At 36.5% G+C, this 23832-nt stretch overlaps 1 protein-coding gene across 2 annotated transcripts in view; it reads left to right on the top strand.

Moving 5' to 3' along the window:
• PREX2 (phosphatidylinositol-3,4,5-trisphosphate dependent Rac exchange factor 2) overlaps positions 1–21525 on the top strand; it is a 301789-nt gene extending 280264 nt beyond the window's left edge. The window contains exons 38-40 of one of the 2 annotated variants that reach the window (XM_054246467.2): positions 1356–1458; positions 8372–8439; positions 20436–21525. In XM_054246467.2, coding sequence (XP_054102442.1) covers positions 1356–1458; positions 8372–8439; positions 20436–20556 — 292 coding nt within the window. In that variant the 3' untranslated portion in view covers positions 20557–21525. Of the gene's footprint in view, positions 1–1355; positions 1459–8371; positions 8440–14738; positions 20381–20435 lie in introns of those variants that run through there. The other variant, XM_002758971.6, reaches the window with a different exon arrangement.
• The last annotated feature ends 2307 nt before the right edge of the window (positions 21526–23832 follow it).

Below are 23832 nucleotides of genomic sequence, written 5' to 3' on the forward strand. Positions count from 1 at the left end.
CACAAAAAGTCTGTGAACATCATGTGCAACTAGAACTTAATGATGAACGTTAGCCCACTTGAACATGTGTTCATAATAATGAATTCATAATAATGAATTATCTGTAATGGTAATGAGAAAGCTGCCTTTCAAGTCATTTAACAGCCAATAGAACATACATGTTTCTCCTTAGAATGCAATTATATGGAAAAAAAAAAAAAGAATGCAATTATATGTAACCACTCAGTTGTATTTGCCAGGTTCTTTCTAATATTACAACAGGAATATTTTAAATCCCTCTCTCTTTTTATCTTAATTGTCAGTATCAAAACCTACCAAATGCGTTGGACTTCTGTGTTAGAGCCTCATAACCAAGAACTTCTGTGTTAGAACCTCATAAACAATGAGTTATATATTTCTCCCATAGAAACAATTGCATTGTAGAACTTACCATTATTTGAAGGTAAAAAATACTAGACAGAGCTAATACACAAATAAAACACCAAACCATAGGTAGGTAAATGCAAACATGGGGAAAAGGCTACTTAAAATATGAATCTGTTAAAAAAACAAGTAAAACAAAATTCATTAGTACAAATTTTAGGAGAAGTATCTAAAATTAATGACAATTTTAATGAAATGTATGCAAAAGCTACCCTTAAAAGAACAATTCAGAGACCAGCACTTAAAAATGTAAATAAATAAACATAAGCTTTAAGGGCTACTATAGAGATCAATGTGGAAGAACCGAAGAGAATGCCTTACAGAGGAGGAAAAGAACACAGGCTAACTGATCACTAAATCCTGGTCAGAACACTTTTCTCAGGGCTGCTCTTGGTATCACATTTCTATAAAACTAGTTATAGGGTTTTTTTTTGAACTTTTACAAACACTCTTTTAGTTGGGTCCAATAAACACATTTAAAAAAATCAATTCTGACTTCAAGAAATAGTAATTTCAGTGTTTACTTTTCTACAATATTTGTGCATAAATCAGTATGAATCTATTAACCATCAATATGTGGAAATTAATAGTAAATATTCTTTAGTCATTTCTTCTAAATTATATGAAATATCAAAGAATAATATTTAGTAATAAAACGTTCTAATTCTGGTTACTTTTCTGTAGATAAGTTCTTTTATAAACATAGTTCATCATGGATTTGTTTTCAATTTAAATACCTAATTTCTGACCCCAGTACTGTATCTTTATAATCTATTTTTAAACTGGTGTTCTATGTAGAAAAATCAGTGGTTCATTGTCTAGTCACTTTGGTTTTGGCTGGTGCTTTCTGATTTTGTGACTGGTAATCCACATAGTCTCAAAGGGTGTATCAGGAACTGTGGGGTCTGACTTGCCCTTGCCTTGGCCCCCAGGTGCACCCTGAGTGTGACGCTGGAGCAAGCAATCATTCTGGCCAGAAGCCACGGACTGCCACCTCGCTATATCATGCAGGCTACAGATGTGATGCGGAAGCAGGTAGGTCTCATACAGACTTGAGGAGAGTTGTTTTGTAGGCCATGGACTTGAAGATTCCTTTGTTCATTTATCAGGTGTCTGACAGGTGCCTGGATGTGATGGGCAGTTCACTAGGCTCAGAGGTAACTCTGAATGAGAAATGAGATGAGAAATGCTCCCAGGGAGAAGATGCTACAGGGACCAGTCTAAGGTTCTGCAAGAATCTTAGACAACTCTGGAAAAAGCAATATCTAGGTGGTAATCTGCAGGCAGAAAGGGATTTGACCAAGTGGAATGGGGCAGCAGCGAATTTGGTGCTTATATGAGGAACAAGTGCAAGGACATATGGCATTTTCTGGGAATTGTTGGTGGTAAAGCTGGGGGTGGAGAGGGACAGGGGCAAGGAAGAATAGGAAAGAATTTAGGGTCCTGGTGGCTTCTGATGACCACCAAGGGGCCTTCATGCCATACTCAGTGTGTACATTATTCTGAGGATAAAGAACCCATCTTGAATTTTCATTTAGGAAATAAATAGCAGTCTTTGGACCATCTCTGGGTCGCTGGAGTACTTATAGGTGAGAATATACTCTGTTATAAGTAGAATGAACTTTATACAGTAACCCAATGGTATTCTAAGTGTGGTGGTTCAGTTTTTAACCCTTAAACTTCTTTAAAAAAAAAAAACAAAAATCCACTAAGCTCCAATTTACTAATTAAGAAAATGTGCTCAACCTAGCAGAAAACATACTTAACCTACAAAAAGACAAAAGAAATCAAAAGACCTAAATTTTATATTTTATTCTACCACCTTTTCTTTGGGCTACCACAGAAAAATGATTTAACAAATTTCTCTACTTGTTGATTTGGTTTGAGTTGCCCAGTGACAGTGAGTTATTTAATTTTTAGGATATGCTTTGTAATTATGACTACTTTGTTTATTGGAAGCTTAGTGTCTAACTCTAAGGCAAACATATAAATCCCGCTGGGCTTGCTCCCAAGACTGCATTGCAGAATGCCCGCAAAGCCCATCAAAAAATCAACTGAAGAGGCCAACATCAAGCTGGTGTCTGCAATGCAGAGATCAGGCACAGGGAAAGCATATGCATTGGTACTTCTGGTTAGGACTCAGGAGCTGAAGATTGAAAACCAAGATCTTTGAAGGTCCAAAAGAGATTTGCTAAGTAAAGGTTAGAGCTAAGAAGCATGTGATGTGCTGTAGGCCAGCTGGAAAGGGTAAACACAGATGTGATTTGCCAGCAGGTTTAGGAAGGACTTTTTGGATATGTATACAAATTCTGTTTTAAAAAGTAGATCCAAGTAAACTTATGATTATCCATATCAAAGTTGAGATTTAGGTTGCCAAGAAATACAGAAAGAAATTAATCACCTTTCTGTTTGATCGTGTTATGTATTAGGGTAGGTTTATAGGAAGACTTAGGAAGTACCATCTAAAAATTATAGTTTATGGCAAGCAAAAGAGACTGGAATTTACCTTCTTATAGGATATTCCACAAAGGAGGTAGTTGTGAGTTGGCGACATATCCATTTCTACTGTACAGATTTGAATAGTCGTAATTATATCAAATATTTTAACTTCTTAAAATGGAAAATGGAAATAGAGAAAATAGAGATTAAAATACTATTGATATTATGTATGCCCTAATGATTCACTTAACCAATATAAAGCTCTTTAAAATAAAATGTAAGTTATATTTACATAGTATTGTTATATTGCTATGTAGTATATAAGTATACTATAATTTTAAAAGACTCAAAAGTCATTGGGTTCCTTATAAAATTCCTGTTGACATATAAACCACACTATTTTTTTCAGTATATATAACTTATTCCTCCCCCTAATTTTTAAAAATGAATACATTTGGAATAGATAGCTTGCTTCCTTTATTATTTGTTCCTCTGCCCCAAGTTGTGACATCCCATTGGCTATGAGAGGCAAAGAACGAAGGTATTATAACTTCTTTGTGAAAGATCCTGGGACCCTTTTTTAGGGAAAGTGGACAGACTGGTGGTCCCAGAGATTTCTTCAACAGTCCCCCTGTCACCTATTCTCCTTCCAGTATTCAGCAGTAGCAGACAGCAAGATTTGTGGCTGAGGTCCAATCCACAAGCCAACTGTTACCTACTAATGATTTAAGTTAGAATGCAAGTCTGAATCAAAGGTCTAGCTTGGATTTTTCTCTCCTTTCTACCTTTCAACTTCAGGGACAATTACTTAATCAGTTAGACTCAGCTTTTTAGAGACCAAGTGGTTAGATATTTGTCATCTTCAGCATATGTTGAAGTATTTGTATTATTGCATTATCAAATTTAAATTATAATATATTAAATAATATTTATTATCTATTAGCATTTTACAACATATGAATGAATAATATAGTGATAAAACTAAGATTTTTAGGGGTTTTTTGAGAACAAGAAGCTTTTTGGCATGATTTATTGTTCTTATTTTAATTGCAGTATTGTTTTTCTCTACAGATTTTGTGTATATACTTTTCATAGAGTTGTTATTTTAACTCACTGCTTGAATTTGAAGGAAAGATGAAAGACAGAAGAGAAGGGTACTATGGCTTTCACGATGTTTTGGTAATAATTATAACAACCTTAGGCAGCACTTTATGTAACCAGCTGATTTGATTAATAAAAGGCTTACAATAGAAACTGTCACTTACAATATAAATTTAGTTTTATATGCTATAAGTTATATATTCATAGTGTTCTTTGATGGTAGCCTATAAAAAATGTCCTTTTAATCTTTTTAATAAAAACTGGGATTCCAAAGTATCCTGACCCCTTATCTACAGTATCAAAGCATCACACTAAGCACTAGGAACAAAGACATGAGGTTGATGTTTGTCCTTGCCTGATCTCACGATGGACACATGTGTAGGAACATCACCATGCCATGGGCACAAGCAAGCAAGTCTCTACCGGGTATCCAACATCAGTGTATTAAGACTCAGAACAGGGAGTAAGTGCGTAGACCGTGAGCCCCTCCCTGCGATCAGTCTTACTGATTTTGGAATCACAGTTTCTCAAAATAGTACCTAGTACAAAGTAAATGCCAAAGGATATTTGTTCAATGATTTCATTCTAACTAGGGTGGTTGGAGAAGAGCTCCATGCAGGTGAGTTTATGATAGTGGCTAAGAGCACAGAGTATGTTTCTCTTTTGTTTTAGATTCAAAGAGAACGTGTGCAGGTCTGTTACATGGATATGTTACATAATGCTGGGGTTTGGGCTTTGGTTGAACCCATCACCCAAATAGTAAACATAATACGCAATAGATGATTTTTTTAATCCTTGTCCCACTTCCTTCCTCTCCCCTTTTGGAATCCACAGTGTCTGTTGTTTCCATCTTTATGTCCATGTGTACTTATTGTTGAGTTCCCCACTTAAAAGTGAGAGCATGCAGTATTTGATTTTCTATCTAATTCACTTAGGATAATGGCCTCCAACTGCATTCATGCTGCTGCAAAGAACATGATTTTGTCCTTTTTTTGGCATATGGTACTCCATGGTGTATATGTACCACATGTTTTTTTATCCAACCTACTGTTGATGGGCACATAGGTTGATTCCATGACTTTGCTATTGTGAATAAAATAGAGCAGACTCTTGAGCCAAGCAGCCACAATTTGAATTCCAACTCCAGTGTTTACTATCTGGGTGATTCAGGGGAAGATTCTTACCCTCTTTGGTACTTAGTTTCCTCAATATTAAAACGAGGACAATAATAGCACCTGTTTCATAGTGTTGTTGTGAGGATTAAATAAGCCAACATACTTAATGCACTTAAAACAGTACCGGATATAGTGAATGACCAATCAATTATTAACGAAGATGATATTTGGTTTGGACCTTGGAGGATAAGTATGATGCATACAGGAAGGGAAGGGGTCAGGAAGAGTGTTTAAGTAGAGGGAGAAATATAAGCAAGATAATAAAAACACAAGTAGCTGGCATGTTGAGTCCATGAACAATATAGTTTAATTCAAAGTGAAATAGGCCAGTCGATGTCTTCACCATGACAAGCATCAGCTTTATTTGAAATCTTTTAGAGAGCAAATGTTTTTCTTAATGGAATTACTTAACAGAAATATTATATAAAATTCACACTGCCATGTGTGTACCTATGCAACTGTCTTGCATGTTCTGCACATGTACCCCCAAACCTAAAATGCAATAAAAAATTAAAAAAAAAATTATAGACAACAAGCATTGTACACAACTACTTCACACTAGTCAACAAATCTGTTTTTCACAGGCTATGATTTAGGAATTCTAAAACTAATTTATGTGTTACGAAGAATAAACAAATAAGGTATTGTAAATAACAAACTGATTTCTCTCACTGAGAAAAAGTTTACAAATAAAGAAAGGAAGAAGGCTGGAATCTGGAGTGAACCCTATGCTACTGGATTGAAATCACATGTATCAGTATGAACTGATAAATACACACACAGACACATACAAATATGGATAGATGTAGAAAGGAATATAGATATATGAGTATGTTAGTATTTGTAAATTAGCTTTGCCTACTGGAAAGCCCTATTTGCAGTTATTCTGCCAGTAGTAATGAGCACACTCAATGTCCAAATCTTGGCTTCTAAATACTATTCTTCAATAAAAAGAGCCAGGGACCCTTGGAGAAATGGTAAATTACCAGATGAGACAAAGATGACGAGCCTGGAACATCTTGAGGTGCCATAAAATAAAGGAGTACTAAACAATGAAAAAGGCACAAGAAACAACCAGAAAGAGCTCCCAGTGGCCAAAACTGAAACAATTTTAGCAAAAAACAAAATTATTAAAAGTATTGGATTATATCTCATGGAATAAAATAATTATGAGTCCATACTGATTTAAATATATACTTGAATAAATAAATAATTTGGGGAGAAGCGATTACTCTTTCTAACAGGATTCCAGTTCATAAATACGACAATATTGTTGTTGTAGACAAGATACACCAACAGAGGCTGAAATCAGTGAGTGAAAGTTTGAAGAGAAACAAGATATTGCACAGTCTCCTAGTATATCCCCAAACATATTTATTAACTACAAAAAAGAAAAAGAAAAAGAAATTAGTAACTTCGCAGTGGCCAAATCTGGCAGACATCAAAGTGATGAAACGTTAATGTGAGCAGTGATAAGATGCTGGCATCTTGTAGACCTGATAGGATGCATTGAGAAGGGCATGACATCACTTCTATGATTGTCTTGCCCAAGTGCATTTCTTGCTTCTAATCATGAGCAAACATCAAATTAACCCAAACTGAGACGTTCTGCAAAGTAATGACCAATACTTATCAAACGTGTTAAGGTCGTGAAAGGCAGGAAACAGCTAAGGAACTGTCACAGATTGGAGGGGACTAAGGAGATGTAAGCAAAAGGCAATATGGGATCTTAGGTTGGATCTTGAAACAGAAAAGAGACCTTGGTGGGACAAAATGGGGAAATTTTCATAAGATGTGCAGTTCAGTTGATAGTACTGTGCCAACATTAATTCTTAGTTTTGTTGTTAAGGGAAGAGTTAACATTAGGGAAAGCCACATGGGGTATATAAGGTCTGGGTTCTGTTTATATTTTTCTCTAAGTCTAAAACTACTTCAAAATAAAAAGCTCTCCTTGCTTGTTTTGTTTCTGTTTAAGACTGGTCAAGTGCAGTGGTGAGAAGTGGGGGAAAGAACAGAACAATGAGTTTGATTATCTGTACCTGCCTGTGAACAGTCAGTTGAGATAACTGTTTTTGGATCAGGCAAAATAGTTTTTCTTAACTCCTTAACTGCAATTCCTAAATTTCTTCCCACCTTTCTTTTTGATATCACACCCCCTTCCCTGTTTGCTTTTCTATTTTAGGACCTTTTTGAGAGAATGTGTTCTTTTATTTTTCCTTCTTTATATCCTGTTTCTTTTCTTAGTTCAGAATTCAGTAGCTGGAGAGAGAGAGTTTCAGAGGTTTTGAACAACTCTGCTTAACCTATTCCAAACCCCATACTCTGGTGTTTGGTCCTATGTAGTAAGTAATTTTCATGAGGAACTGAAGTGATTATAACTTCATTCATGAACTTGACAGACTGTGAAGACATTTTCATTGCCAAAGTAGATTGTATTATAAACTCTGAGGCAGAATTATTAGATTTCATAGATCTGCATGGGCATGGCTTGTCCAGAAATTGCTTTAGAAGTAGTTAAGAAAAACTTAAGTTAATGATAGGTAAGAAAAAAACAGGTGCACAAGTGTGATTAAACTGTGATTTCTGTTCCAGAAAAGTGGTAACCCAAAACAGGTATTTACAGTATGCTCATTCACTATTTTTAACATCTTTTTATTTGTTTTTCTTTTTCTTTTTCTTTCTTTTTTTTTTTTTTTTTTTTTTTTTTTTTTGAGACAGGGTCTCACTCTGTCTCCCAGGCTGGAATGCAGTGGCACAAACATGGCTTACTGCAGCCTTGACATCCTGGGCTCAAGCAATCCTCCCACTTTAGCCTTTCTGGTATCTGGGACCACAGTTGTGTGCCACCATGCCTGGCTAATTTTTGTGTTTTTTTGTAGAGACAGAGTCTCACTATGTTTCCAAGGCTGATCTTGAACTCCCAGGCGTTAGTAATCCTTCTGCCTTGGCCCTCAAAGTGCTGGAATTACAGGCATGAGTCATTGTGTCTGTCCGGTTTTCAATATCTGAAATATTGATTACTTCTAGGAATAAAAACAAAGCAATATAACAGCACATTTTTATTCTTAAAAGCATTGATTTTGAAAATGCTCGATGGCAATATCTGTCTTCCTCTTAATTTCCCTTGATGTTAAAGACATTGTTGGAATAAGTATCCTACATGCAAATGTTAATGGTATGTTAAATTATTACTAATACACTGTAGGGATAAAAGTGATTTTCCTGACTTTCAGGGAGCAAGAGTTCAGAACACAGCGAAGAATTTGGGAGTTAGAGACCGGACCCCACAGTCTGCACCAAGGTAAATGCATCCCCTGCTCTGCCCTTGACCGAAAGATTTGCCAGCATTTTCTAGGCAGCATCCCTCCACTAATGCAACAGATCTAGGGTGTGCCCAATGTCGTACTGATTGTAATTACAAAGAGTGCCCTTAAAACACCCAATGGCTAACTGTGATTACACATAAATGCTCTCAGAAATAAATGGCTATTATTCTATTTTACAAGTTCTATCATGAATTTAAAAAGAAAAGCTCACACAGACACTACTAAAATTTGTAATCTAGCTGTGCCAAACAACGAAAATGCCATTTTCATTTATACTTCTGTGACTGCACATGCTGTTCCTTCTAACATGATTGCCTTTCCCATATATGTTTGTATGGAAAACTATTTCACTGCAAAACCTAGCTTAGATGTCATTTTCTCCTTGGAGTCTTGCTTGAGTTTCCTTCCTCTCCTACTTGCTCAGCATCTTGTCATACTGACCTATGATAACCTTTATCATATTTAGTTGCAGTATATTGTCACATTTTCTTTGCCCAATCTGAACATGAGTTCTCTGGAGACAGATAATTTTTTTGGATTTTATTTATTACTCATCATATATCTGGACATATTTCAAGAATGTCTGAATGAAGAAATGAATGAATGAGATTTTTGTGTGTTATCTCAAATACTTACAGTCCACAAAGCATCATAAGAAATGACTCCCATTAACCTTTGAAACAAATGAACATAATGAATAACCACCAGAGAAGTGTTATGGTTTATACTTCCCTGGTGAGGGTAGGCAACCAGCTATCTTGAAGTGGGGAAAAGGTAAATAATTTCTTTTATATATGATTGCTTTTATACATTTGTGTTTTAACCAAAAGTAGGCTCCTCCAAACACAGCCACAGACAAAACACTATTTCCATTTACAGAGCAGTTACCAGAGTGAGAATGATGGCTGCAGCATTTATTAAGTTACATTTCATTCCGAAAAATCACGTGGGTAGTAAAAGTGCTTTCACAGGGAAAATGTATTTTCCCCCTGAAAATGGATGGAGCACTCATGTTCTAATTACATTTATTTTTAGTGCTGACTCCTAACTCTATTTAATCCACAAGTTTTGTTAATGTAGTCTTTCACAGTGGATTAGGTTAGAATCTAAGACTTTCTATTGCGAAAGGATTATTTTTACATATGTATTCTCCATCCAGCACCTTCGGAGGCAATGGTATATTTGGATAATAGACCCAGTGAAGTGTTAAAATTCCAATAAGAAAACAAGATCATGGCTCAGCAAGGTCTTCTTAGCTAGACCTGGAAAACTAATAAACAGTGGCAGAGTGGGTGGTATCCGACTTCAGCACCGCACCCTGATCAGTAAACCAATATGCAAGCTGAACACAAGAAAAGAAACCGACGAACTTGCTTTTTTAAAAAAATTGGGTTATGTTTGAAACACCTGAAATGAAACTCAATCAAATGAGCCAGCCTTGAAGTTGACATTAACTACCAGGGAGTAATAGGCCTGAGAGAGAAAGCACAAGTCATTTTTAAAATTTATTTTATTTATTCTTTCTTTCATTCTGCAAATATTTATTGAGGACCTAAGAAATGCAAAACACTCTGCTATGCCCCAACGAGAGTATAAACCTGATTTAGAAGTAGCCCTGGCCCTCATGAAACTTTTCGTTAAAAAGATGAGGTGAAGAAGGCATAATTACAAGGAAAGGTAGAATGCAAGAATCACCCTGTGGTGGGTGCAGAGAATGCCAAGGAGCACAGAGGGGCTGGGATCTCTTCCAAATGAGGACCTGGACTCCGACCCCAGGGATAATGAGTTGAAGAATACATTTGGCATTCAAGGCGAGGCCATCCATGGGCAAAACTGGGATGATGTTTCTGGAAACATTCTTGGAACTGAAGTTTTCTGTGTCTGCCTGAGATAGTATTTGGTTCAAATCTTCAACCCATCCCTGTCAGAGTTTTCCTCTCACTGTACACTTGACTTTTAAAAAGTTTACTCAGAGTACATATGTTGAATGTCTGCTATGTGTCTGTAGGTGCCAGGCCCCTTGTTAAGTGCTAGAGGACTAAAGACATAGTGTCCTCCACCAGTTGTTGAAGTGTAGCAGAGCAACAATGGAATAAAATAAAAATAGTACACGGTGTGTGATAAGAAATAAGATGGAAATAGGCACAGATTGTCATGAGAGCATGAAGAAGGGATATAATATAGCCTAAGGACAGAAAGAAGATGTCACAGAATACTCCTGGGCCAGTCCACATTGTAATGCATGTCCCATACAGGGGATGCAACAGCACTGAGGACCAGAGAAGACAGCATTCTGAGAACTACACTTAGACCTCAATGACTGGTGGTCGAATGTGATTCAAGTGCAATGTGAAGTGAGGTTGGAGATGAGGGGCCAGATCAGAAGAGACTTGCAGAAGTACAGAAGAGTTTTCATTTTAACTCGAAGACAACAGGGAGGCATCCATAAGCAATCTTCCTATCTGGAAGACTTGAATTTTGGAATTCATCTCTGGCAGTCAGAAGACCCCATTTGAGGACAGCTAAGACTGAAGCAGAAGCTTAAAAAAAGATTATGGTAATGTTGAGGACCAAGATGAGAGGATGGATTAGAGAGATATTTAGAAGACAGAATTAATACTCTTCGGACACTAATTGGATGAAGGAGTTTATAGAAAAGGAAGATTCTAGGATGACCACCAAATCTTTGGCTTGGATAATGAGGTGCTGATGGTTCTTTCCTCTGGGACAGTGGGTACAGAGGGGAAGCACACTCACGGGGAGGAGATGGGAGCTCAGTTGGTAGTTCTGAGATTGAGCATCAGTGGTCATCCCTGAAGAGCACATTGCGGATGGTCAAATATACTGGTCAAAAGCCAAGGAGAAAAGAATAGATGGTGCTATAGTCCTATGAGTCATCAATATTTAAGTGATAGGTGAAGACACAGAAATTGGTTCTGTTACCATGATGAATGGGTAAGAGAGACTGAGAGAAGGTGAGGACACCTCCAGGGAATGCCAGCATTGAAGAGAAAGCAGAGGAGGCTACAGAATCTAGTGAGCCATGGACAGGAGGGGGTTGTTCTGGAATTCAAAAAGGAGCAATCAGCCATAGTCACACTACTGAAGAGTGCATCTAATAATTTAAGAAATCAGAGAGCTAGAAAGCAGAGTATCAGAGTTTAATAATTCTGAGGTAGGTAAATCCAGCTCTGGGGAGGGATGTTTCCTGGACACGCTTGGCTCCAATGCATTTTGCATCTTCCCCTTTAGCAATCTCGTCTAAAAGATGTGTCCAGAATTGCTCTTGGCATTGGGGAATTAAGATGGATGAGAAACACTTCATGTACTGAAAGAGCTTGCAGCCTAGTAGAATACAAAGACAAAATAAATTTAGAGAATCAAGTGAATGGGTATCACGATAGAATGTGTGTGAGGTCGGGGTACAAAGGACCTTCCCCCCACCCCCAGCTTTATACATTGCTCTTCAGAGAAATAAGCCTCTCTTTCTCAAGCACCAAATACTACATTCCAGATGTCAGACTGCACATCCAGCACACTGGCTTTATTCTCTATTATGTCACAAAATCTGGAACTCTTGTGCTATGAAAACCTGATTTTCTTTATTTGTTTAATTGCGAGAGGGCATTCTATAATGGTTAAAAGTGAAAAAAATGGGCCAAGCATGGTGGCCCATATGTGTAATCCTTGCACTTTGGGAGGCTGAAGTGAGAAGATTGCTTGAGACCAGCCTGGGCAACAAAGCAAGACCTTGTCCTTACATAAAATAAAAATAAAATAGCCAGGCATGGTGCCGTTTGGCTGTGGTTCCACCTACTCAGAAGACTGAGATGGAAAGATAGCTTGAGCCAGGGAGGCTGAGGCTGCAATGAGCTATGGCTGCACCACTGCACTCCAGCCTGGGAGGGAGAGCGAGACCTTGTCTTAAAAAAAAAAAAAAAAAGGTGAAAAAAAATGGTGGTGTGACCTTATTTATCCAGTTTTTTTTCCTCTCTGAGACTCAGTTTTCTCATATGTGAGATGGGGAGAATTGCCTTGGGACAGAGTGTTACTGATGCTTTAACCTTGAAAGAGGCATTTGTTTTGTGGCCTCCTTTCACATGGCTTTTATTTTTGCTACGTGGACAGTGAAAGCATCATCTATAGCATGAAGTTGGAAAGTTCTGCTCTCGGCAGATTTACATTTGCACTGGAAATTTGGGCTACCTGAGCCCAAGCAAGAACAGGAGAAATAGGCCCAAAGCAGACGTTTTTGGTGCAGGGCCACAGATGTGCATGAGTGGAAAGAATACAAAAGGGCCCCAAATGTTGGGCAGACCAAGGCCTCACACTGCCCAATAATTTACCTGCCAAAAAATAAATGTTTCAGTGCAGGATCAGAGTCCAACTCTTACCTATTACATTTCACTTCAAAACTTCATCTGCCTATTCTAAATTCCCAAAGCTCTGCAATTTCCATTACAAATGTGTCTGAACTCAAATAACCCTGAGTCACTTCCAAGAAGCCTGACAGAAGCTGAATCTGCCCAGTTCCACAATACCCAGAGCTATTATTTCATTAGGTGATCACAGGGAGAAGCCTTTTCTCCAATTTGCAAGGCAGACATTTCAAAGACTCGACTACCCAGTGCTATTAGTTACATTACATGGAAATGTGCTGAGCAAGGTAATGGAATGTGATGGCTCAGCCCAGATCTCATGGGGCAGGACATTCGCCACCCATCTTCCCATTCCTGTCCTACGTGAGTAAGCCCATTGTGCCTTTTCATCATTAGGCAGCACTGTCAGGGAAATAAGAGGAAGGAAATTAGGAATAAAAGAACCTTCTGATCATTTTATTATCCCAGCCCTGGGAATGCAATTTGAAGTAACACCATATTCTTCAGCTGCAAAAGAACCTTTGGAGTACATCAGGCCAATGTAATGTATTCTTTTCTCCAGGAAGGATGAAATAAGCTTTTTCTGATGTGAGATGTCTTTATTTCAGTACTCACCTCTTGCATGGAGATAACATGTAGAGCATAAGCCACCTTCCAGACTTGAAATACATTTTGCAAACCTCCAAAGTCAACAGCTTCTTCTACATGTTCTCATACTAGGAAAGCTCATTTTGTTAACCAGGATTTATAACTCAATATTAATTCTTGCTCATTAAATGTCAAAGAGTGAGGAAATTTATAATTTGCTAAATTGGTCAGCAATTCATTGAAGCTGTTTTCAATGTAGTCGGTAAAAGAGATTGAATCACTACAGTTAGTCCTAGGTTTGGTGTGCTTTTATGAAAAGATGCAAAGTGGAAATCTGCACCTTACATTTTCACATTGTTAGTGCAAGCTCTGCAGTGGGACCAGTGTGGCCATGGGTGCTGTTTAGAGAACAGGTGTAGTCCAATCCAGCACTATAGGGCAACTAATCAAGCTCTCAGGATATGCTGTAAGTAATGTGTATGACCTTGAGGTCACTAGGGCTATCAGGCAGCTATTATGTTTACTTTTATTTTGCTTTTGCTATTATCATTTAACCACTCATAAGAAAGTGGAGCACTGGAACTTGCGTAACCCTAGTTAACCCCCCTGAGCTTCCCTTTAATGCTGTATAGTCTCAAACAACTAGACCCGGGCTGCAATGGGAAGCATTTCCAGGTATCGCCATGGTTCAAGTGGATTCCTTGACCCACTTGGAGAGTCCACTGTTGGGTGAGTGGGCCCTGGGCAAAGCTGGGCAATTTGTCCTTGGAAAACTCTAGCCAATTGTGCCTTTGGAATTTAGGCCTCAGGAATCTTGCCATGTCAGCCTATCTACAGCCAACTGCCTGTATTCTGGGGTTAGTACAAAATGAAGCACATTTCTAAAACTAGTCAGAAAATCAGTAGACTCCTATGAGATGGGTGATATCCTGCTACAAGATAATCATGATAGACATGATGGTAATTATTGTAATAATATCATTTCCTGGAATCCAAACAGCAGGTTTTGCCATGAGTGTGGTGAACAGCCTGGGTGGTCGGCATTGGAGAAAAAGTAGCAGGTTTAAAAAATTCAGCATTGCTTTACCCATTGCCAGCAAGATGTGCAAAGAGGCACTGGTGTTTTCTAAATCATAGAATCTAATTTATAGAGTTTGCTAATTCATATGTTATTTTTGTGAAATAGACAACTGACCGTGACTCATGAAACAAGAAATTATCATCAGTGTATTTGTTCTACCAATAAAGACACCTTCGGCAATGGTAATACACTAAGTCACTGTCAAACTTTCCCATGCCTTTTCTAGGCTGTACAAGCTGTGTGAGCCGCCTCCGCCAGCTGGAGAAGAATGAAAAGAAATCTCAAGAAACCAAGTAGTCAGAAGCTCCTGAATGCTGAACTAGACAAACTACGTGCTGGCTAAACATTCTCCACTAAAGATAAATAAATGCATTTTTTCCCTCTAAATCTCCCATTGCAAACAAGTAGTTTTCAGTTTATACAGATATTTATGCTGGAAATTCATAGGAGTTCAGTCAGACAATTTAGCTTCACAAAGTGATGTTTCTCTGTATTGACATTAAGTATTCGCTTTTAGAGTAAAATCCATCACTGGAACATAAAAAAAATATATAGATTTCAAAATGAATCACCATGCCTCTTCTCCAATTTATTAAAATTGTTTTAGTGTGTTTGTTTTCATCTTTTCCAAGAGGACACATGTAATAATGGAGAGTTCCTCTTGAAGAAGACTATTATTGAAGAAACCTGGCCACACTTTGCAAATCATCATGAAAAATGTTAAGGACACGATAGACTGTGTGGTATAGGTTTTCAGTCCCCCATTTGCAAGAGAGAGAGTCATTAATGTGTAAAAAGTGGGAAAACATGTTTTACTCTTTCTCCTAAGGGCTTATTTCTTATTAGAGGAGAAGAGAGCTGACAGAGGGCTGCAGCAAGCCTCACTTTCTTCTAGCTGCTTTCAGGCATCCTTTATGATTGTGGACAGCTCCACCAAGTCAGTGCTATCCTTGGTGTCTGCAATGGGCATGGCTTCCTTGGGCCATGAATACTGGCTGCTGTGCTACAGTGGCCCTGGGGATAGAGGAGTGCAGGAGGGGAACCAGGATGAAGAAGGGGAAAATAAGCCTATTTCAAAACTTAATCTTTAACTTAGATAAGCAAAAGTCTTAATTTTATGAAGGCTCTCATATGAGAAGTAAGACTTAAAAGAATACACCATCATGAGAATTTTTCTCTCAAGGTATATGTATCAGATATGAAAATAAAGCTTTATTTGTACTTCAAAAGTACCATTAGGGACCTTGATAATTTGTGGAAGCACAAGGTATATTCTATCCTCATTCTAAAGTATATATTATATTTATCATTTCTACATTGAGACAATAACATTGTTTTAGCATAGTGAATACAGTACAAAACAAAACACTCATGATTGTGATAATGTGAGTTGATGCTAATTTAGTATGTGAAGTGCTTTCCATATCTAAAGTATATGCAAACCATGATTAATTTTTTGTGTGTGTGACGGAGTCTCACTGTTACCTAGACTGGAGTTCAGTGGTTCAATCTGAGCTCGCTGCAACCTTCACTTCCCAGGTTCAAGCCATTCTCCTGCCTCAGTCTCCCAAGTAGCTGGGACTACAGGCATGCACCACCACACCTGGCTAATTTTTATATTTTTAGTAGACACAGGGTTTCACCATGTTGGGCAGACTGGTCTTGAACTCCTGACCTCAAATAATTTGCCCTTCTCAGCCTCCCAAAGTGCTAGGATTACAGGCATGAGCCACTATGTCTGGCCCATTATTAAATTTTAATTTATGAAATTTGATCATGATTTTCAAACTATTATTAAAAACCTTCATTATTAGCCATTATGTATTGAATAATAAAAGTACCGTGTTACATGTGTAAGCGATGTTTGTATACCATCAGGCAAGGTAATAATAATTGTTACTTGGCAAAGAACCTCTTGAGACTTTTGTGAGAAGTCCATATATAATGAAAAACAAGGAACCTAACATCAGAGTTTTAAAGAAAAAGTTGAATATTTTGAATTTAATAAAGATATATATACATAAATATCTAAACTTTCAGGGATTTAACATTCATAGGGCTAATAAGTGAACACAGCTGATTAGTTAGCAAGCCCTTTCACATTGTCATGACTGTTTGCTCATTACCATCCTGGAAGCAGTAATCCTCATTAGAGGCATGAAGTACGATTTTAATTGTACTTTGCCATATTTCATGGGGCAAATAATTGGCTATTATGGTAATTATAAGTTAACATATTTTATGTTTTTAAGGATCTAATTTCTTTAGAATAGAATGTACTTAATATTATTTAAGGGTTAAACATAAGTATATCATCTATCACGCTTGGTACTCACTAAGTGCTCAAAAATTAGTAATGATTTATATTGCCATCAGTCACTAGGATTTCTGATCATAATGAAAATTGTAGCTAACATTTATTAAGGGATTACTACATGCCCAGTAATACCTCCAACTGCCTCGCCTGTATTCTGTTGTTATTGCTTCACTTAATCCTCATAATAACGCTGTGACATGGTACTCTTTTTTCATGCCCATTTTTAGAGTTGAGGAACCAAAGCGAAAAATAGCCCAGTGACTTGCATAAAGTCACATGATTGACAAAGGGTTGAACCAAACTTTGAACCCAGGAAGTCTGCCTTCTTAATACATTATGCCACTTTTCCTTATCAATATAAGAACTATTGTAATATGACAATGATTTGTAAGTAAATTTGGAGTTAGGTGGCATATGTTGTCATTAAATTATACATCTTATATCCAAGAGGTGAATGGAAATATGTAAAATGCTTTAAATCTATGAAAATTATAGGCTTTCCTGGACATTTTACAATTCTGGATGAACATTTTGAGGCAACTCAACAGTGTTGCAATCGGAAAAACTATTTTGTATCATATTCCTCATCATCAAAAATAGCAGTTTTAGATAGTACATTGCATAAAACTTGATTATAATTCCAACACAGTGGTAACAGTAAAAAATACCTAATGGGTAAATGAATAACGAAAGTTTTTTCAATGCCATATGTACCTCCATGTGACATTGGGCATCAACTGGCCTTGAGTTTTTAGGATGTGTTTACCTTAATGCTACATGCCACTCTATTACCAGTGTGCCTTCAAATGCTGCTAAAACCTGCTAACTTCTTCCAAATTCTTAGCATATACAACTCCCCTCCCCACCTAAAAGGGAAGGTTATGCATAGAAATTTTGGATCTTAACTTAGGACCTGACTCAAAAATAATTCTGAACTAGAAATTTATATTCAATACAGCTTAAGCATTCTATCTTATACATTGTTCTAATATTAACTGCTAACATTACAAAACTTAATGTAATATTAAAGTATGAAAAATTTGAGATTAGAATTTTACATGTATTTCCATTCCTATTTAAAGAGAAAAAAGAAAGGAGGGGAGAATTTCTGTGCTGGTTTTACTTACATTGGATATGTAATATTGAATTTATAGTGTAAACTTTATCAGTTTCCAAATCTGAAGTCTCATACTGTTTTCTGTCTCTTCATAAAATGCATTCTGATGGTGGCTTGGATTCACCATGCATTCACTGGCCACTCTTCTGGCAGAAATAACATTCAACTTTAAATTAGGTAAACTTCTTATGAAAATATAATATATATGACATTGAAATGACATTAGTTCTGAGTCAATTAATTTAAATTTGGGATCATTAAATTCAGAATGGAATGAAACTGATCTTGACACTAACTTGGAGAGCCAAGAAAATGAACGAGTAAACGAATCCTAAGGGCATGTTAAATAATTTAAGAAAACAACTCATTTTCAGCCCTTCGAGCTTGTACATTTTGTAGAAAAAAATAGTATTTATTGATTTGGATGTGTTCAGTTGAGAGGAAATGAATCTGTGTTTTGAATCTAATACCTTTGAATTTAAAATGCAAAAGTATTATTTCGTTAGTTCAAGTAGATCTTTTCCTGTGTGGCATGATTTAATGCAGAGCAAGTGGGCATGTTTTTACCCACCTGTACTATTGTAAAGCCATAATATTGAAATATAAAATGGATAGCCTTACTTTAAATCACTTTTACTTTACATTTTACTTTAAAGGTTATTTTTAGACTTCATGTGCTAGTGGTATTGAAACTAACCTTTAATATTTGACTAAATAAATTGCTTGTGAATTTTTGGAAACAATGTCTTTAAAAATCAAAATTAAAAACTTTAATTTTTAAACACATTGTTATGTGAATTATCTTACTAAATTATAGCTCAAGAACTCTCTCATAGCAGTAATTTCATTAACATGTAGATACACTAACCAATTTGCTAAATGAATTGTCAGTTGTCTTAAGTACTAGGGCAAAAGCTTTGAAATGACTTAAAGTGATCTGAATTTTGATTGAGAAAAAATAATCTGTCTTCGATCAAATGTTTAAACTTTTAGTGATGGGCCTCAGCAAAGCTCCACCTTGCATGAAGCAGAACAGGTTGGGGAAAGTTACAAGAGGGGTCTGTACCAAAAATGACCCCAGGATATTCCGTTTAACAAATATTGACCATTATCCTCTTAGGTGCTAAGACTCCATACTAGTCATTACAGCTAGTCTTTGGTTTCACAAAAATGCTACTGCTTCAAAGGCTTGGCATTAACAGTGATGTCAACATTCATATTGCCAACCATCTGGTGGGCATACATGGAAGACAAAGTGTGGTCTGTGCATCATCGAGCAATTGTTATGTAGACACAGGCCTGCTTCACTCAGGATAGATTGCTTCTCTCACTGAGAAGAGATACCTGAAGTCTACTAAGTCTACTAAATGAGATAAATATGTGTGTATGTATATGTCTATATATTATTATATTTACTAGTTTTTATTTTTGTGATAATATGGTATAAAAACTAATAAGATTGTTTTGTTTTGTATGACTGTATGACTAATGGAGTCGTTCAATATATTGAATGAATATCGTACTGTAGGTATCAGAGCTGTCCAACCATGTAAATGTACCTGGTCTTTTGATCTCTGGCAGTACTTCACTGTTCAGTCTGGAATCAAATGACCTGGCTTTGCCACTGAGAAGTAGATAATTAAGAACAAAATTGTTAAATTTTAAAATTATATTTCTACTAGAGATAGCTTTGGAGAGTTAATTTTAGGTGCAAATAACAAGATAAATGCTATCCAGTCAAGCATTCATTCGGCAAATGTTTTTGAGAATTCACTTAGTGCGAGGCACAGCCGTTGGGTCTGGTATTTGTGTGGATATGTTTGATTTGAAAACCTTCCCAGTGTCTCTGTGTGTTATTGATCATCTGTGTCTTTTACTTAAAATGGCATTATTGGTAACACAAACCTGATAGCATGTATGCAAATATACTGTATGTAGCCAAGAACACGAAATTGGTAAAATGCTTTAGAAAATATACATTTGAATTTGAATATCTAATGCCTTAAGCAAATTTATTAGAGTTTCAGATGAATATATATTTTTGTAACTGCCAAATAAATAAGTAGACCAGAGCTTTTGCCTAAAAATATTTTTATAAGTACTCATTTACATAGTATTCATTATTTTAAATGACAAATTATCAAATTGGTTCTATAAATAGTAATTGTGTTGAATATATCCATATTTAACATCATATAAAATCCAAAATTTAATGATAAATTTCATCTGGATGTGTTATTATAAAAGTCATCTTTTTTCCTTTGTAAAATATCCATGTAACATAGCTTCCATTACTCCATATTTTATGTATGGTTAAAATTATCAAAGTGCATTATGTATTTTATATCATTTATTTTTGTCCTCACAAAAGATTAGAATAGTAACAATGTATGATAAATGTTAATAATAATAAAGTGAAATGTAGTATAACCAATTCAGCTTCTTTCCATTTAGACTTAATTTCTATTATGTCCTTACCTGTTTTGTAGGACAAAACTAAGCAGATTTTCACCCTTCAAGAATTCACAGGATCGAGAGAAGAAACTTGACACACATATGAAACAAATTCTACAAATAAGAGCTGGAGAGACAGTAACTGCTAAAAAGTAATGAGGAAGAGAAGCTTAGTATGGGCCACAGCATAGGAAAACTTCACGAGAGACAAGAGACTTACACAGTCCCCTGAATTAACTGGCCAACCTATAAAGGTTTATTTAGTACTTATTACGTATTAGCTGCCATCCTAGTTGCTAAAGGTATACAAATACACATAATTCCCAAGCTCTAGGGTTATAAGCTGATATATTTAACATGATTAATGCAGTACACAAACCAAAGTGGCAACTACCAACACAAAGTAGTAGACACGAATGCAAAATGAGAGATAAGACAATGAGAAACATGGACCACAGCAATTCAAAAATGTAGATTCAATCCAACATCTCTTTATGGGACATCTACAAATTATTTATTATGCACTGAACTAAACTGGACATTTGGTAATTAGGAACACATATATAGCCATTCCCCTTATGAAATTTACAGTCTAAAATGGAAAAACATCGATTTTAAAAAAACTACAAAAATGACAAGAGAAGGCTGGGTCAGGAAAGGTAGTCAGCATTCATGATGAGTAAGATTAAGCAACAGAAGAAGGGAAACTAACCTTGTTAGCAAGAACAGGATGAATACATGCATCGAGATGGAAAAGCACCAGATATTTTAGTGGGGTGGTGAGTGGCTCAGTCCGAACAGAGAATAAAGATTTGTGGATGTGCTTAGAAAGAGACATAGAAATACAGCTGGATCTGGAATGCCAGGCTAAGAAGTTGGGAGACTGGACATTATGAGGATTCAAAAATATGAGAGAAACAGTTGATAATAATGATAAAAATTATAAAATCCAAGTGGAGAGTTTGAAGAATGTGTATGTTGTTGATTGTGTAAGCTACTTCAAAAAAGTCAAATCAAATAATAATGGGAGGAAACAAAAATCAATAACTGGTTTTACTTTTTGGAGATTGCTCCTATACTCTGAGATTGCAAATTTAATAGAGTAATATGAGTGAGAAAATAGAATCAGCAAGTGTAGCTTATTTATTTCAGAACAGCATTCCAGGCAGGCATTTATGTTCCAGAGATGTTATTCAGTGAGATACACACATACACACGCACACACACCCTATGCACTTTGTGGTGAAAATAAGTTTAAGAAACACAGAATCAAACAGGTTTCTCTATTATAGGACTTCCCCAACCTGCTAATGTACTAATAACCATGGTGTCCTCCAAACCATGACTTTGGAGGACATTGATGGTATTCAGTGTTTCCCAAATGCACTAGAAGACAGGACATGTTTTGTGGTAGATTTGTTATCATTTCCTTGGAATACAAATATTCAACAAAGCACAATATGGAAAAACTATTCTGGAAACTGCATAGCATGAAGAAAACAATGGTAAGCGCATTGATAGATAATGGGGTCTTTATCTGATGGAGGTGCCATTTAGGCTTAAAGGAAAAAATGACAAATTCTTGCATAAATGAACGGTAACAGTGAAATAGAATTAAAGGCAGTTGTGATATTGTAATTTTTATTCTCTCACCATTCATCTAGGTTCAGGGTATTAGGGGCCAGAAAAAGCATATTCCATAAAAAAGTGGAAATGTTTCCTCTCCTTTTTAATCACTTCAGTCTTCTAATGTGATGACATATTGGATTAGAAGACACTTTATTATGTAAAAACTTGGCTCCAATTTACCGTGATTTCTGGACAAGGCTTGATCACCATGACCAGGGCATCATGAGTTAGACAACTTGCAGGTAAAAGACTGATTTTTCATCACAAAAAGTATTAAAAAGATATTTGCTAAGTGTGGAGTTGTCTAGCCTGACACTGGTTGGGTATTTGAAGATGATCTGAATGTAGTAATATATACAGCTCACTGATTTCTCAAAGCCAGATCTTGAAGATAGGTACCCCCGGGTCTGAAAAGGTATTTGTCTAACCTAGCGTCATCCTCAAGATTCCTTCAGATCAGGATATTTTCAGATCTACATGTGGACCCATTTACTATTAATCAAAGCGAATAAATAGGAGGAAGATTCAGTACAAGATTGTCTAGATATTCATCAAGTCAGACATTTCTTAGACTCGCTGCCCTTGACTCACTATGTTGCTCTCATTCAGAAGAGGCATGTGAACTCTTTGCCAGAAAGTGATAAAATAAATTATTCCAGAGCTTTGTGCTCCGAGAAAGAAGGCACTGATCACCACATGATATAAGAGAGTGCTCTGTTTAGGGCACTTTAATTCAGAAGGATGAAGACAAGTGAGGATATAAATAATGGCCAGAGAATGACTAAGGACATGCAGGAATTGATTGCTAGGAAATATTAGGTCTGCTAAAAACTGCTGCTGCTCTAACTGCCCACATGTTGACTCACTTAAAAATGTATACCCCAGAGATTAGACATTAAGATGTTACCTAACTTTAGCAGTGAGGGATCTGGAAGTAGTAAGCATACAGAGGAAAAAATAGGCTGTATGATGATATGAAAAATGGCTGTAATAGTCTGTTTTCACGCTGCTGACAGAGACATACCTGAGACCTGACACTTACAAAAAAAAGGAGGTTTAATGAATGGACTCACATTTCCATGTGACTGGGGAGGCCTCACAATCATGGCGGAAGGCAAGGAGGAGCAAGTCACAACTTAACGGTGATGGTGGCAAGCAAAGAGAGAGCTTATGCAGGGAAACTCTTCCTTATAAAACCATCAGATCTCATAAGACTTACTTATTTTCATGAGAATGATATGAAAAAGACCTGCCCCATGATTCAATTACCTCCCCACCAGGTCCCTCCCACAACATGTGGGAATTCAAGATGAGATTTGGGTAGGGACACAGCCAAACTACATTAGAGGCTTTTATACATGATCTTTGAAAAACCTTTTAGACATAGATTTAGGGGCTACAGTGCAGTTTTGTTACATGCAGTAGTAAAGTAGTGGTGAAACTGGGCTTTTAGTGTGAACATCACCTGAATAGCATCTCTTGTGTCCATTAAGTAATTTCTCATTCTTCATCTCCCTCCCACCCTCTCACTTTTCTGAGGCTCCAATGTATATTATTTCTGAAAAACCTATTTGAATTATATAAAACATCAATTGGAAAGTTAGTTAGGATATGCTTTTTCAATTTTTCATTGAATGAAATTCACATACCATAAAAGTAACTGTTTTAAAGTATACAATTCAGTGACATTTAATAAAATCACAATGTTGTGTGAACATCATCTTTATCAAGTTCTGAGAAACTTTTATCACCCCCAGTTTTTTAATTAAACTTTTATTTTGAGATAATTGTAGATTCACATTT

The sequence above is a fragment of the Callithrix jacchus genome, chromosome 16 (assembly GCF_049354715.1).
Source record: "Callithrix jacchus isolate 240 chromosome 16, calJac240_pri, whole genome shotgun sequence".
NCBI classification, from domain to species: domain Eukaryota; kingdom Metazoa; phylum Chordata; class Mammalia; order Primates; family Cebidae; genus Callithrix; species Callithrix jacchus.